Source organism: Pteropus vampyrus, unplaced genomic scaffold, assembly GCF_000151845.1.
Source record: "Pteropus vampyrus isolate Shadow unplaced genomic scaffold, Pvam_2.0 Scaffold463, whole genome shotgun sequence".
Lineage (NCBI taxonomy): Eukaryota > Metazoa > Chordata > Mammalia > Chiroptera > Pteropodidae > Pteropus > Pteropus vampyrus.
In genome coordinates, this window is record NW_011889244.1 from 498,040 (window position 1) to 511,836 (window position 13,797).

At 37.7% G+C, this 13,797-nt stretch overlaps 1 protein-coding gene across 9 annotated transcripts in view; it reads right to left on the reverse strand.

The window, feature by feature from the left end:
• The window catches only part of CARMIL1 (capping protein regulator and myosin 1 linker 1), a 268,640-nt gene that overhangs the window by 57,325 nt on the left and 197,518 nt on the right, over positions 1–13,797 (reverse strand). For all 9 annotated transcript variants that reach the window (XM_023524450.1, XM_023524453.1, XM_023524449.1 and 6 more), the window contains one exon: positions 1,498–1,673. In XM_023524450.1, coding sequence (XP_023380218.1) covers positions 1,498–1,673 — 176 coding nt within the window. The remainder of the gene's footprint in view (positions 1–1,497; positions 1,674–13,797) is intronic.

Below are 13,797 nucleotides of genomic sequence, written 5' to 3' on the forward strand. Positions count from 1 at the left end.
CTCTACTTCCTTGCTGAATGAACTTCCAGTTGGCAAAATTTTTAGAGGAAATGATTCAATTTAACTGGCACATTCACAGCTGCATTCTCGCATAGCTCAGCATCATGCATGATAGAAAGCCAAGGGGAGAGCTAATAGACATATAACCGACTCCTGATGAGAGGAGCTCTAGTCTGCTGTTCATCTTTCAGAACCGGTCCATTTTCAAGGGAAGTGACCATATTTGACAGAATTTGGAATTCCAGTAAAGGCATCAGATTATGTATGATTTGGTTGGTGGTTCAATCAATTATTATGAAAGAATGATGGTTGATTTTTTTTTCCTTAATATTTAAGGAGTTTCAAGAAGAATTCAAAAAGTACAGGTTATAGAAATAAGTAAGCACACTCACTGCGGGCTAGAGTTCAGAAACTCACTAAACTATGGAGTCCTATAAACCTTCAGAAAGTCTTTTTTAAAATTTCTCATAACTCAGTTGTGTAGGTGCTAGGATCTTTTATTTAAACACACACACACACGCACGCACGCATGTGACAGCTGCATCCTAGATCTGAGATTGTTCAGTTACTGCTAACTTTCTAAACACTCAAAGTTCTATAATCTGACTTTAAGGCTATCGGCCTTTAATATCTAGATTGTGATGATGTAATTTTTGGCTTGTTTTAACTCTCAGTTTTCTTGCAGGCTGTCATTTAGCTCCATCATTGTGTCAGCACAATTCCCAACTCTTCGGCTAAGAGCTCGTATTTGTGATAATCTAAAGATTATCAAGATTCAGAAATGGCTAAAATGGGAAACACAAAATGTTTCTAAACTTGGTTTCTATTCATCTGATTCTCCAACTAAGAAACAGAATGAGAATTAGCTGAGTTTTCATGTAATGCTGGTAATCACCCCAGAGTCTCGACACAAAAATCCAGAAAAGCTTGTTGCTGATCACACCTTCTAAATATTTGTATTGTGGCGTATTTTTCCCACTTTATCAAGCAGAAATCTATATAAACACTCCAGAGTACTATTAGTATATATACGGCATCACAAATACACCGAAAGAACCCAGATGTCAAATACAGTGTCACAGTGGGCTCTTTGCTTTTGTAGGCTGTGCATTTGCTCATAAAATAGCATGGTGGTAGGAAGCAGACTGATTTCAGTCTTCAAGTTAGTGATTTATAAAGGCAAAAGGTAGTAATTTTTTAGCAGTAGAAAAAAGGATCACAAACGTGTATTCCCCTATTAAAAATAAAACACTTAAAAAGAGCAGATAGCTGTATGCCCTTTAGTAACATGGGCATATCTGTGGTCATCTTATTTTGGAAATGTCTACCTCTACGCATTTATGTACAGCTGTATTTATATACAGTTACTGCCCATTAGACATGCCTAAACGCACATATATGGAGAGCCAACAACAGTGCTCTTCACAGCTGTCTCAATTGCATTCACAGAAACTGCAGAACCTAATACACTGCCGATTATTAACATTATAAACCTACCTAATTTTGTTAAGGATGTCAATTCCAGATTGCTCCAGCAGGACATTTTTAACAAAGGTACGTGGAATGGAAATCTTTTCAGTGCTGGCATGAATCAAGTCTTGTCGGATGTGGGCTTTTTTCATCACATTGGGACAAAGATTTTCAGCAGCATCAACCATGGACTCCAGCAGCGCCTGCAATGCAGCACAGTGAAGGGGATGACACCATGCCAAAGCACTGCCATAAAATTGAAAGGAGGTTACATATGAATGACTCCAAGCCCTCAGAGCACAGCGACACAATAGAGTCCCAGGCATGACCAAGGATTCTGAGCTGCCCTGGTGACTTGTGACAGTTGGATGATCGCAGGTAATCACTTTAAATCAATTGGCAGATGCTCGAGCTTCGCGTTGGCATCTGAAGTGTTATGGTGATCTCACTGTACTTAATTTAACACAAAGACATTGGGATAAGGTTCAAAACGCAGACATCAGCCTTTATATACCAAGTTACCACACCACGTTGTTCTCTCTGGTACTAGAAAATAAAGTTACAGATATTCCCTGGAAAACCTAGCACATAGGGACTCTTGTGCAGTTCTGCAAATCACAGAAACCCCAAATCAGGGTGATCCATTGAATAGCTCTATCAAGACAGCAGTAATAGAAAACCACAGAGATGACTACCAGTTTTACTCTTTTAAAAGAAAAGCTTTAGTGTTAGGTAAAATTATAATTGTAAAACAACAAACTCCATGAATAGCAGACAAAAACATTCAGAGCACTTTATAAACAACATTAATAATTAAAACACACTTCTCCATGCAGCACTTCGGAGTTTGAAAAATGTTATCTGCACACTGTATCCTTCCAGTATCTGTGTAGCTATTCATGTGATCACCATTTTATAGTTTAAGAATGTGAGCTGAGGGAACTTAAACAATTTGCTTGAGATGGACAACATGGCTGGTAAGTGAAAAGGATATTGGCATTAGTGTCAGACCTAAATTTGAATCCTAGCTCAGTGACATTGGGCTGAGTTACTGATCTCTCCATTTTACTTTCCTCATCTATAAAATGGAAAAAAAAAAAAAGTTCTTGCCTCCTAGGATTATTAGATATTAAATAGTTTTACATTTGTAAAGTGTTCAGCATATACAAAAGTTCAGTTTGTCACAGATATTGTCAATTGGTTTTCAAAGGAGCTACTCTTAATAGTAAGATTCCAGTTTTTGAAAGCCAGGAGTGCTCCATTACCACTGAGTATGAACAAAGACTAAGGTAGCATTATTATGGAAAGATTAGTACAGTGGCCTGTCTGCTCACATATTCACATGCAAAGCACAGTCCCACTAGTCAGAGCCCTCATCACACTGTAGGCTGGGCAGTTAGAGCAGCAGGATGTTTATAAAGATCTTATGGAAAACAGGAGAGAAGTGGGAGGGAGACACTGGAGAAGTTCTCAAAAGCCACTCCTATTTCGACAGTGCTGTGTCCCTGTTATAACTCTGACTAATCACTGATTTAGAACACTATTCCAAGAAAGTGGCAAACAATGCAAATAAGGCAGTGTAAGACAAATGGCATTCAAATAAACACATTCTGTTCCAGATCGAGTACCCATCCAGCACTGCTGATAATAAGCTGTTTGGATTCTGCCACGTTCATTGACATATCTGTGACTTTTTGGAAGGGTCCCTGCATGACAGTGCTAATTCAGGTGGAATGAACCCCAGACTGAAAGAGGGGAGGCCTGGCTTCCAGTGTAGGACCTGACATGAAATGTCTGTGGAGTGTGGAGTAATGTTACATAAATAACCTTTGCAGATCTCTGCACTCTCATCTACAAAATTATTTCTAAGTTCACTTTCTGCCCTACAAATCAACGGTTGCATGACTTTGATCCTATAAAAAGGAATTTTAGCCTGCCGTAAGCATCCAATGCAACAGATAGTTTGCAGTTAGTTCCCTACCACCACCTCTAGTCCAACACTAACCAACCAACAATATAATTAATATAAGCACTTTATGAAATATTTCATCCATGATTTTCTTTGATACACATAACAACCCTCTACGTGAAGGTAGATTTTAGTAATCGCATTTTATAGATGAGGAAATTGGTACTTGATAGAGATAAGTGGCTTGCTTGATTTGAGGTCACTCAGCTGGTTACTGGAAGAAATGAGATAGGGACTCAGGTCTTCTGTTTCCCACTCTTGTTTTCTACTCTGCCCAGGGACCAAAGGAACATCCTTTTCTTCTCCCTCCATTACCTACAATTTTCATTTCCTGTCCCCTTGAGTCAATGGCACCTAAGGCTGCCATGGTGGACTTCCTGGTTACAGGGCTGGTAGAAAGGGGAGAAAAGATGACAGGATAAATTTACAATGGAACGCCTGACTACTTCTTTGTGTCCAGCCCCCTGCTCAGGTCCTTAAGTAGCAAATCCTTCTAAGTCCCCAGGCCCTCTGCACACTAAACCTTATTCTTCATCTGTCCTTCTAGTGGCTTCAAATTACTACATACATTCTGATGGTTCTCAACCAAATGTTTATCTATAGTAACCTACAAAATATATACAAATACACATATTATACGGTCTAGTAAGCATTTCCACCTGGATATTCTACCATGAAAGGGTCAACTGCAACATTTTTCATCCTTCCCTGACTCCTTGCCCTCTAAACAATAACTACAACAACAAAATCAACCATCCTTGCAAAGTTTTATTGGGAAGTACGACACCAAACAAGGTCAGAAATTTGCAAGTCTCCCTAGACTTCACCTCGCTCAACTTCTACCATTTCTATCTCTAAAACATATTAAATTTACTCCTGGATGTTTCCTCAAAAGTGCAAATATGTAAAAAATATTATTCATTAGCACAATAAAGACATCCCTGAAACATCTGGTAACTGCTTAACTTCCCAGCCTCATTCTTTCATATACCCATATTCCCCAATTTAAAAGATATAGACCGTAACAGTAAACTTGTCAATTTCTCTTTGTAACATGAAGCCATATGATTAAATGCATACACATTTGAAATTATGTATGTCTGGCAAAATTGGACCGCTTAATGACCTACTTTATCTGTAGTAATGCCTTTTTTAATAATCACTTTGGGGTGGGAGCATTCTTTCTGGTGTAGAACTGAACCTTGTATTGCAGGATGTTTAGGATCATTGTCACTTGCCCATGCCATCTACTGTGACAACACAAAATAACCCCAAACAACCTTGTAATGCCCCTTGTAAGGCATGTAGTACATCCCCTGGTTAAGAGCTTGTTTAAGTGGTTACACTAGAAATTTTAACACGCATGTACCTTACTTCATGTCTAAGGCAGCACCATCCCACAGAACTTTCTTAGATAATGGGACTATCAGTTGCTGTCCAATCAGGGAGCCACTAGCAAGTCAAATGTGGTCAGAGCAACTAAGAAACTGAATTTTAATTTAATTTTAATCAACTTAAAATTAAATGAGCATATGTAGCTAATGGATAACACACCGGACAATGCAGGTCTAATGTTGACCTTTTTCAGAATAAAGCTACAACATTAAGCTCCTTTTACTCACTCCTAACCATCTTATAGGACCACTTCTAGTATTTCACTTGTATTTTTTTATTTTATAGCACAAATTAGGCATCGTTATTGTTTCATATCATCGATGATTTTCTTTACCCAGTTTACCCTGCTCATTATTCTGTCTTGCAGCTCAGACCCTCCTTTTTAAATAAATTTTCCTTTGTCCTAGGTATATCCTTTATTTTATTTATTTTTATTTTTTTGGAAATGAAGTAAATATATTTAAAGCAATGAATTTTTACACATACTCTATGTATTGGTATCATTACGTATTCTTATATATCAAATACATCTCTTACGATGTGGTTTGTTGGGGAAAGGATTATTTAAAACTGACACAAAATCAGAGAAATAAAAGTCTTATACAACTAGAAAACACTGACCTTAAAAACTTACAAATGATAAAAAGGTAATTAAATTCTTCCATTAAAAGTAAAAACAATGATAAATTGATTTGTAACTAAAACAAGTTTTCTGAACTGTGAGAAAAATCATCAGAGAATTAGAGTTTTGTTTGAAAAACGAACAGTTAAAAGAATCTGTAATACATTCAACTTTTACTCTTTGCCATCCACACCAATATACACAAAAGACAAAAACTCAAGCCATGAATGAATTCACAGCTGAAGCACAACTTCAGCTAGTGGTCCACAAACAACTTTCCCTCTGATGGAGCCAACACTGCTATCACTGCCTGATGTTCCCTGTACATACTAATTATAACACAACAAAGAAAGCACAATAACCACATTAAACTATTGTTTACAGAAGAGAGTACATTCACAACAATATATTTTCTGCCCCTCCTACTCCTATTTGCCAAACTCAAAATCATTTGGGGAACTTTGTAAAGAATAGTTTAATAAAAGCATTAGATTCTGAAACTAATAACAAAGTAAAAATTGTTGTTTACCAAAAAAGTATGCAAAAACTTATAATTCATGTCTTCGTATATAAAATGATTTTTTTTCAAACGTTTAAAAGATAAGAGTTATCCATTTGTGTTAGCAATTAAAATACTGGTGGAACTCCAAATAAAAGTAATAAACATATTTGCCTCAATAGTAATTTCACTAACATTAATTCTGCCAATCATAGCAACCACATATAATATTTACAAAAGTGAGACTTATCCACGTAGCTATAATTTCATATGCCTTTATCTCTACAGGAATCCCAAGAATAACATTTACCCGCTTTGCACCTGCTGGTTGCTTTACTCAGAATCCATATGAAACCACATCTTTTTTTTTTACAGCTTAAAATTTTTCTTTTTAGTGCTTTACATTATCTTTGGATATTTGGAGTTAATAAGCTAAAAAGAAAATAAGTTCTCATTTTCCTTAGCTTAGGAAAAGCCAATAGCTATACTAGGCAAACCCACTATGCAAAAAAGGAATACATTCAAGATATTAAAAAATATCAAGGGCATGATTTATATTTTGAGATCATTACCATAACTGTCTTCCTAAACTAGATTAGAAGCCAACACATAATAAATGCAAAGGTCAAGTATGTTAAAATAAAATAATATCTGATTTAAATTAATGCTCAATTAGGAAGTATAATTGCTATTCTCTGGATAGAAGTGCTAAGATAACAATGTTAAATTCATTACTGAGAGAACTATCAGTTGACCACCAGCCCAAACCGTACTTGAGCTATGAATTCCCTCACAATTTGAGTTCCTATCCTTCATATACACTGGTACAAGTGGCTGTGAGTTCATGCAAGTTGGAATTTGTTGAGCTTCTTGAATGTCTTTCATCACATTTGTGGGGATCTCTAGCCATGATCTTCAAATATTTTCTCTGCTAATCCCTCTGGCCTGGGCAGGGTATAGCCCCCTCCTCTGGGGATGATGCTGTGAAGAACTCTCATTGTGCCCTTGCTTGCTGGCTCTCCTTTAATATTTTCTGTCTTTACTGAAATATAATAGACAATTAGTTGCTCATGTTTACACTGTACAATTCGATGAGTTTTTTACAATTATAGTTGGCATAAAATACCGGTTTCAGTTGTATAGCATAATGATCAGAGATTCATATAACTCGCAAAGTGATCACCCCACTAAATCTAGTACCCCTCCTCCCCCTTACATATTTATTACAATATTAACCATCTTCCCCATGCTACACTCTACATCTCCATGTCTATTCTGCAAATATCCATTTGTACCTAATTCCTTTGCCTTTTTTTAACCCCCAACTCCCCTCCCATCTAGTATCCCTCAAAATATTCTCTGTATCTATAAATTTATTTCCGCTTTTGTTGTTATTGTTGTTGTTGATTTTATTTTTTAGATTCCACATGTACATGAAATAATGCGATATTTGTCTTTTTCTATCCAACCCATTTCATTCAGCGCAATACCCTCTATCTAGGTCCCTCAAGGCAATATCTTTTTCTATCCCCTTCCTTTCAGTCTGTATGTGTCTTTTAATCCGAAGTGAGTATCTTGTGGGCAGCATACGTAAGGATCTTGTTTCCTTATCCATTTGGCCACCCTATCTTTTGGTTGGATTCTTTTCCATTTGAGGTACTTGTTGATAGGACTGTAGAAATTACCATTCTTTAATCCTGTTTTTGATACATGTTTTTTCTTCTTAAAGAAGTCCCTCCAACATCTCTTGTAATACTGGTTTGGTGGTGATAAATTCCCTTAGCTTATTTTTGTCTGAGAAGCTCTTTTTATGTCCTTTGCTGGATAAAGTAGTCTTGGTTGTAGATTCCTGGGTTTTCATCACATTGAATATTTTTTGCTAAGCCTTTATGTCCTGCGTAGTTTCTTCTGAGAAATCAGCTGCCAGTCTTATGGGTGCTCCCTTAGAGGTAAATAACTGCTTTTCTCTTGCTGCTTTTAAGATTCTTTCTTTGTATTTAATCTTTGGCATTTTAATTATAATGTCTCTTGGTGTAGGTCTCTTTGGGTTCATTGTTTGTGGGACTCTCTGAGTTTCCTGGGTTTGTATGTCTATCTCTTTCACCAGGTCAGGGAAGTTCTCCACCATTATTCCTTCAAATAGCTCTTCAACATCTTATTTTCCTTCAGGTACCTCTATGACACAGATATTTTTACATTGAATTATGTCCCATAGGCTCCTTAAAAATTATTATAGTCTTGGCTTCTTTTTTTCCTGCCATTCTGACTGAGTGTCCTTGGCTTCCGCATCCTCTATATCAGTGGTTCGATCCTCTTATCTGCTCTGTTGATTCCCTCTAATATCCTCTTCATCTCAGATAATGTGTTCTTCATTTCTGACTGGTTCCCTTTTATAATTTCCATTTCCATTTTTATGTTTTTCATCTCTTTGTTAAAGTGCTCACTGAATTCATCTACACTTCCCCTAAGTTCATTAAGCATCTTTATAACCAGTGTTTTGAACTCTGCATCTGTTAGATTGCTTGACTCCATTATCTCTAGATCTCTGTTCTGTTCTCTCATATGGTTTCTGCTTATCTTCCTATTTTGGCTGCCTTTCCATGTCTGTTTCTATATACTAAGCAAAGCTCTTAAGTCTTCCAGTCTTATTAGTGTGGCTTTGTGTGGTTAGGTTTCCAGTGGGACAGTCCTGAGAGCAGTTCAGCTACAGGCCAAGTTTAGCCCCAACCTGTGCTCCTCTGGGGCCACCTGTTAAGATTCAGCAAGCAATCCACAGATGCTGTGCTTATAGTTGCCTCAAAAGGCCACACCAGAAGCTGAGGCCAGCTGCCTCCAGTGTGAGTATAGGTACTGCTCAGCAAGGGGCACCTAAGGTGAAGAAACACCTGGATGTGGCTTGGGCGGGGCTCTGAGTTGGGGGGAGGTGGAGTTTCAGGGAATCTTCTGGGCAGAGCGCCCTGTTATCAAGTTTGATGACGTCTTGGCTATGGTGGTGCTGAGTCCACACACTAGAAGTAGGGAGGGCTCACCAGAGGAACAATGGATACCATTGGCACTTCTGTTCAGAGCGACTTGGCTCTCACTCTGACAACTCAGTGTCCTGCTGTAAGTCCCTGGTGCCTCCTGAGCAGTTAAACTGGCGCTAGGGCTCAGAGCGAGCAGGTCCGTCACCGTGAAAATCCGCTCGCGGATACGGCCCCATTAAGAGGCATCTGGCACTGCCGCAGACTCCGTCTCACTCAGCTGCTTAGGACCGGGCAGCCTCACGTCCTCGCCCTGTCCTACCTCCTCCCGTTGCAGGATGATTTCTTATTTCAATTCCTAGTTGTAGGACTTGTTCATCTAGATCCCACGCAATTTTCCATGCTGTTTGCTCCTTGTTTCTTTCACAGCTTTGATTTGGTTGCCAGAGGAATGAACAGAGCCTCTATCATCTATGCCATTTTTTTTTTTCGAATCCTTGTCCTTTTTTTTAAAAAATTTTTATTTATTTATTTTTATTATTAGTATTATTTTAGGTATATCCTTTAGATGTTTATTTAGTATAGTCTAATAACAGTAAACCATCTCAGTTTTGGGGAGGACGAAGATGTTTTCATTTCATCCTCATTCTTTTTTTTTTAATTAATTTTTTTTATAGTGACATTAGGCAATGGAATCCAACAAGTTTCAGCTGTACACTTTAACAGTAAGGCATATATACATATATATATATATATTTTTTTTTCCACTGTGTGTTCATCTCCCATAGTTAGATTTCTTTGTGTCACCACATATTTGAACCTTCTTACCCCGTTTACCTCTCCCTCCCCCTTCCCCTCACCCCCTGGTAATCACTAGTCTACAGTCCATGGCCATGAGTCTCTGTTTGTTTGTCCTGTTCATTTGTTGCTTTTAGGTTTATATCCCACACATAAATGACATGTGATTTTCAACTTTTTCTGTGTAGCTTATTTTGCTTAGCATGATTATCTCGAGGTCCATCCATGTTGTCGCAAATGGCATTATTTCATCTCCTCTTATGGCTGGGTAATATTCCATTGTATATATGTACCACAGCTTTTTTATCCAATCATTTACTGTAGGACGCTTTGGGTGCTTCCATGTCCTGGCCACTGTGAATAGTGCTGCTATCAACATCGGTTGTGCAAATATCTTTTCATCATCTTCATTCTTAAAAATTATGTTTATTGCAGGGGTCATGGACCGGTACCAGTCTGTGCCCTGACAGGAACCAGGCCGCACAGTAGGAGGTGAGCATCTGGCAAGTGAGCGAAGCTTCACCTGTATTTGCAGCCGCTCCCCAGCTCTAGCATCACTGCCTTAGCACCACCTCAGATTTCAGGCATTAGATTCTCATAGGAGCACAAATCCCTGGTGCCAAAAAGGTTGGGGGCTGCTGCTTTACTAGACAGTCCACCTCCAAGACACAGATGCTGGTTTATTGGGTATATAATCCTTGGTTTACACTGCAAGTTCTCTCGGATGTGTGAAGATATTATTTTATGGTCTTTTGGCTACCATGAACTGTTGAGATCTGAGCTGTACTATTGGCCTTAATAGTAATCTTTTTAAAGTGATATGGCTTTTCTTTTCCTCTGGTTCCTTTCAAGATCTCCTCTGTCTTCAGTGTTTTTCACTTTTCATTGTGATAATTCAAGGCATGGATTTGCTCTTATCTATTCTACATGAGTATCACCATTCTTCCTGAATTGGAATATTCTGGATGAACAATCTTTCATCCTTGAAATTCTCAGCTACCATCTCTTCAAGTGCTGCTTTCTTCTATTCTCTCTTTTCTTTGCTTCTGGAAACCTAAATTAGGCTTATGTTAAGATTTCTCACTCTACAAGTTTCTTAACTTTTCTTACATATTTACCGTTTTGTTAGTTTATGTTTTGTCTTCAGACAACATGCATTGAGCAGTCCCTATAATTGAAATGTGATAATCAGATTTCATTTTGTAGTATCTTCCCAATGAAAGTTATAAGGGTCTCTGTTTCTTAATTGTAAAAATAACAGTACTTAGAAAACCTATGTAATGTTTGTAAAATAAATTTAATTAAAATTCTTAGCATGGCAGCTACACTTGCACATTCTTGCAGTGAGCCAGTGACTTGCTGTAATTCATTACAGGCAAATACAACTTCCATACTAAAGTGCTCTGAAATCTTTCTTCCTTTTTTGCTTTGTAAAATACAAAGTGTAGGAAAATAAGAAAACTCAGAGAACTCTTCTGGCCAAACTGAGTTAATAGTTGCCAAAATCCAGCCTACACCACTCGGGCCTCATTTCCTTCATTAATCTGTTATTTACCAGTGAAGTATTTCACCATTTTAAGCCCTAAGTGAAATCAAGAATTTCCATAGCCAAAACGAGCACTTTAAAATTCAAGACCAGAAGGAAAAACTGAAAGTTTCTTTTATGTTAAAACATTCAAATCTCGCTTATTCATCTACTGTTTCTCCAGGAAGAAATGTTAGAACCAGAAAAGGAAAAACAATGGGAGAGTGTCATTTTAAAATACCTAAAACAGGCCAGTCCAGAGAAAATATCACCTCTTCTCGAAGGAGGAATCTCTCCAAAGTTATTGCTTTCTTTTCCACCAGGAAGTTTTGCTAAGAAGGCTGGATCATCTGGCCATTTCTTTTATTCTTCTGAAATACTTTTTTGAAAGACAGCTCAAAGAGATATTTAAATTTATTCTCATCCAACAGTCAAAATATCTACTGCTGACCATGATACAGGACAACTGAATATTAAAGCTGGAAAGAACCCCCTGATTATCTTGACACCAAGACAATCCTGCACGAGGAAGCTTGGAAGTTAGAAGACTTGCTTAGCACAAACAGCTAGCAGCAAACCCAGGATGCAAATCCAGGCCTGCAGGTCCCATTTTTTTTATTCATTACAATAAAGACTTATTTTTATAAAATAATCCATCCACTTTTGCTTTTGCTAGTGTAACAGATTTTAGAGAATCTGGGAAATGGTAAAAGAATGCTTTAACCAGAAAAATTTTATACCAGTAATAAAATAAATATGGATCATAGTAGTTTAATAACAAACTGAATATTCATTGCAGTAAAAACACATTTTCTCTACACAATTTTTAAGAAAATCAAGGCCTAGAAAGTCTATATAGACAAATCAGAATTTTTAAAATAGTAAAATCATGAGCACTTGTCAGGTAAACTGGAAGGAAACAGGAAATAAACAACCCATAGTCTACTGAAAATAGTCTACTATATCCAGTTGAAAGGGAATTAATAAATAATATATAATTAAGAAGTTGTGTTTGAAGATTTGCTATGGTTCATGCCTGCCAGACAACCCCAAAAGGAAACGAACTTGAAACTCAAAAGAACCGAAAGTAAAGAAAACAAGTGAGTGGGGAATATCAAAAACAGGTCATTGGGATCCTAGGACCTGAGAGACAGTGAGAATGACAGAAAAGCCACAACGCTGCAAATAAAAAAGCTGTAATGAGTGGAGAACACTGATGACACTGACAAGGGGTCAGAAAGGTCACCATCAAACAATGTGGGGAATGTCTATTTACAGAAAAATATTTTTGGTCCTAAATATATTTATATTATTTCAGGCTTTTAAAAATTCAAATGGCTTTTACTTTAGATCTTTGCCTTCTACCCTCTCCTAAGAACGGCTAACAAGAGCTAATTCCAAACATTTACTGCACTGAGAAGGAAATGGAGCAAAGGCACAAGCGAGAACTTGTGGTTTAAAATAGTTGGAACAAGGGACAGCAGGGAAGTTCCTGTTACGGTTTTATGCTGATCTAAATGCTAGCCAATCCTTAGCATGTAAGAAGTTCTTATAAATACTGTAAAAGGAAAAAAAACAGGCAATAGATACAAATATGTATTTTACAAAAGAAACACAAATGGATAATAAAATTGCTTGATGCATCACTGGTTATTAAAGAAATCCAAAAGATGAAATAAGATGGGGTTTTTAACCCATTATATTGATAAATATTAAAAGGTTAACATACTTAGTAATATTGGTGAGAATGTGGCAAAACAAGAAATTGCTGACACTACCGGAGAACAGTTTGCAAATTCATACAAAAGTATAAAATGTATGTAGCATTTGATCTAGGAATGCGTTAATTATAGGCATTTACCATAACAGAATTAACCAGAAATTAGAAAATAAACTATACTGGCTGTAAGATAATAGAAAATATAAATTGGTCTCTGCCCCCAGTTCTAAACACAGAGCTCCTGAAACCCTTGTAATTTCCTGGGTGACAGAAGTGTCTTTAGTTCTAATGAGGTGACTCTGGGTGTGTTCCTGGATGAAGGCTGGTCACCAGAAAGATCCAGCCATGATTAGAAGCTTGGAATTTTCAGCCCCATCCCCCATTCTCTTGAGAAGGGGAAAAGGCTGAAGATGTACATTATGAAGCCTCCACAAAAACCCGTGTCCGGGGTTAGAAGAGCTTCCTGGCAGGCAGAGCATGTGGAGGTGCTGGAGAGTGACACACCCAGAGAGGGCATGGAAGCTTCATGCCCCTTCCCATATATCCTGCCCTAAGCATCCCTTCCATCTGGCTGGTCATCTGTATCCTTTATCATATCCTTTAACTAACTGGTAAATGTAAGTTTTATGAACCATTCTAGCAAATTAATCGAACTTAAGGAGAAGGTCATGAGAATCTCACATATATTGCCGAATGGTCTGAAGAACCAGTGACTACCTGGACTTGCAGTTGGCATCTGAAATGGGGGTGGGAGTGGGGGAGGGAGGCAATTTTGTGTGACTGAGCCCCTAACCTGTGGGTTCTGATGTTATCTCTAGGTAGTGTCAGAATTGAGT